Source organism: Pygoscelis adeliae, unplaced genomic scaffold (assembly GCF_000699105.1).
Source record: "Pygoscelis adeliae isolate BGI_AS28 unplaced genomic scaffold, ASM69910v1 Scaffold1317, whole genome shotgun sequence".
Lineage (NCBI taxonomy): Eukaryota > Metazoa > Chordata > Aves > Sphenisciformes > Spheniscidae > Pygoscelis > Pygoscelis adeliae.
In genome coordinates, this window is record NW_008825135.1 from 1 (window position 1) to 1,704 (window position 1,704).

The 1,704-nt window shown below is 57.4% G+C and overlaps 1 protein-coding gene across 1 annotated transcript in view; it reads right to left on the reverse strand.

Annotated features, from left to right (window-relative positions):
- Window positions 1-495: 495 nt before the first annotated feature.
- Window positions 496-1,704, reverse strand: part of LOC103920533 (zinc finger protein 883-like) — a gene marked incomplete at both ends in the record, with an annotated part of 9,712 nt that continues 8,503 nt past the window's right edge. The window contains 2 exons of the mRNA XM_009328281.1: window positions 496-621; window positions 1,063-1,201. Of these exons, the coding sequence (XP_009326556.1) occupies window positions 496-621; window positions 1,063-1,201 (265 nt within the window). The remainder of the gene's footprint in view (window positions 622-1,062; window positions 1,202-1,704) is intronic.

The window sequence follows — 1,704 nt, forward strand, 5'->3', positions numbered from 1 at the left end:
CCAACCTCATCACCCACCAGCGGATCCACACCGGGGAGAAGCCCTACAGGTGCCCCCAGTGCGGGAAGTGTTTTGGACGCCTCTCGCATCTCCACCGGCACCGGAGGACCCACACGGGGGAGAAGCCCTTCACCTGCTCGAGCTGCGGGAAGAGCTTCGGTGAGAGCTCATCCCTCATCCGTCACCAACGGGTCCATCCATGAGCCCGTTTTGGGGTGGGAAGAGGAGCTCCGGCTTTCCCGTCAAGGATGGGGAAAGCAGGTGACACCTTCCCCGGCTTGATGGTCGTGAGGGTCAGGCAGCAGCACCCCACAGATCACCCCAAAATTGGGCAGGGAGGAGCTCAGCGGGGTTGGTTTGTTTTTTTCTTTGGCTGGTGCTCAACCCCAAGACGTGTGGGGCACGTCCTTACGGTGTTCCACCAAAAAGACCCGGAGATCCTCCAGGATGGGTGGGAGAAATAAAGTCCAGGTGGGTTCTCCAGGCTCTCCAAGCCTTCGGAGCCACCACGTCCTCAAAGTCCTGGGTGATGGCCATCAAGGTGAGGTGTCCCCCAAGTCCTGGGTGGTGGCGGCAGGCGCCTGGGGCGAGATCACCCAGTTTTGGAGCTGTCGGGAAGACCTGGTTGGCAGACCCCGGGGGCGCAAAGGGGCCACTCCACGTCCATGAAGGAATGGCACGATGCGCGCTAGAGCTCTACGTCTTCTCCTGAGGCAGGGGACGGCCCTTCCCTCAGCGAGAGGGTCTCCACAGCCTTCATGGGAGGATGCACCTCAGCTGTACGGGGCGGCCCCTGTGTCGTAAGGACCGGTGGTCTCTATCCATGAGGTCAGTTCAGACACAGAAGGTCCCAAGGGAGGGAAAGCTCATCACGGCTCCTTGTCGGGAGGGTTTGGTGGAGCCGAAACCTTGGTGGAGCCGAAACTTTGATGGAGCCAGAACTTTGATGGAACCAAAACCCCGATGGAGCGGAAACCCCGATGGAGCCGAAACCTTGGTGGAGCCGAAACCTTGGTGGAGCCAAAACCCCGATGGAGCCAAAAACCTTGGTGGAGCCGAAACCTTGACGGAGCCAAACTCTTCTCCGTGATGCCGGCTGAGGCGGGGCGGGAGGAGCCGCTTCAGGAGCAGCGTGGACGTCCCGTTCATACGGCTGTTGAGTTGTCTGGAGAATCTGTAGCTTGCATCCGACTTTCTGGAGCTGTAAGGAACAAAGGGACCGGCTCGTCTCGAGCCAAAAACCTTGGTGGAGCCGAAACCTTGACGGAGCCAAACTCTTCTCCGTGATGCCGGCTGAGGCGGGGCGGGAGGAGCCGCTTCAGGAGCAGCGTGGACGTCCCGTTCATACGGCTGTTGAGTTGTCTGGAGAATCTGTAGCTTGCATCCGACTTTCTGGAGCTGTAAGGAACAAAGGGACCGGCTCGTCTCGGTGTCACGTGGAGAAACCCAAGACAGGAGCAACGGCCGCGGCCGCTCCCGAGCACTTTAAGCTTGTCTGCTTGTACCCATCAGATTTTTTCAGATCTTTTTTTTTTTTTGTCTTATTTTTTTCATTAAGGTTTTTTTTTTCCCCCATATATTGACTATCCATTCAAAGAAGAATCACCTTTTGCTCGCCAAAGACCTGCTTTCATGCTCTGCTGTGGAGGAAGCATCTTGTGGTTTGACGTTGCTCCCCCATACCCCTCTTCATCCTCTTTCTTT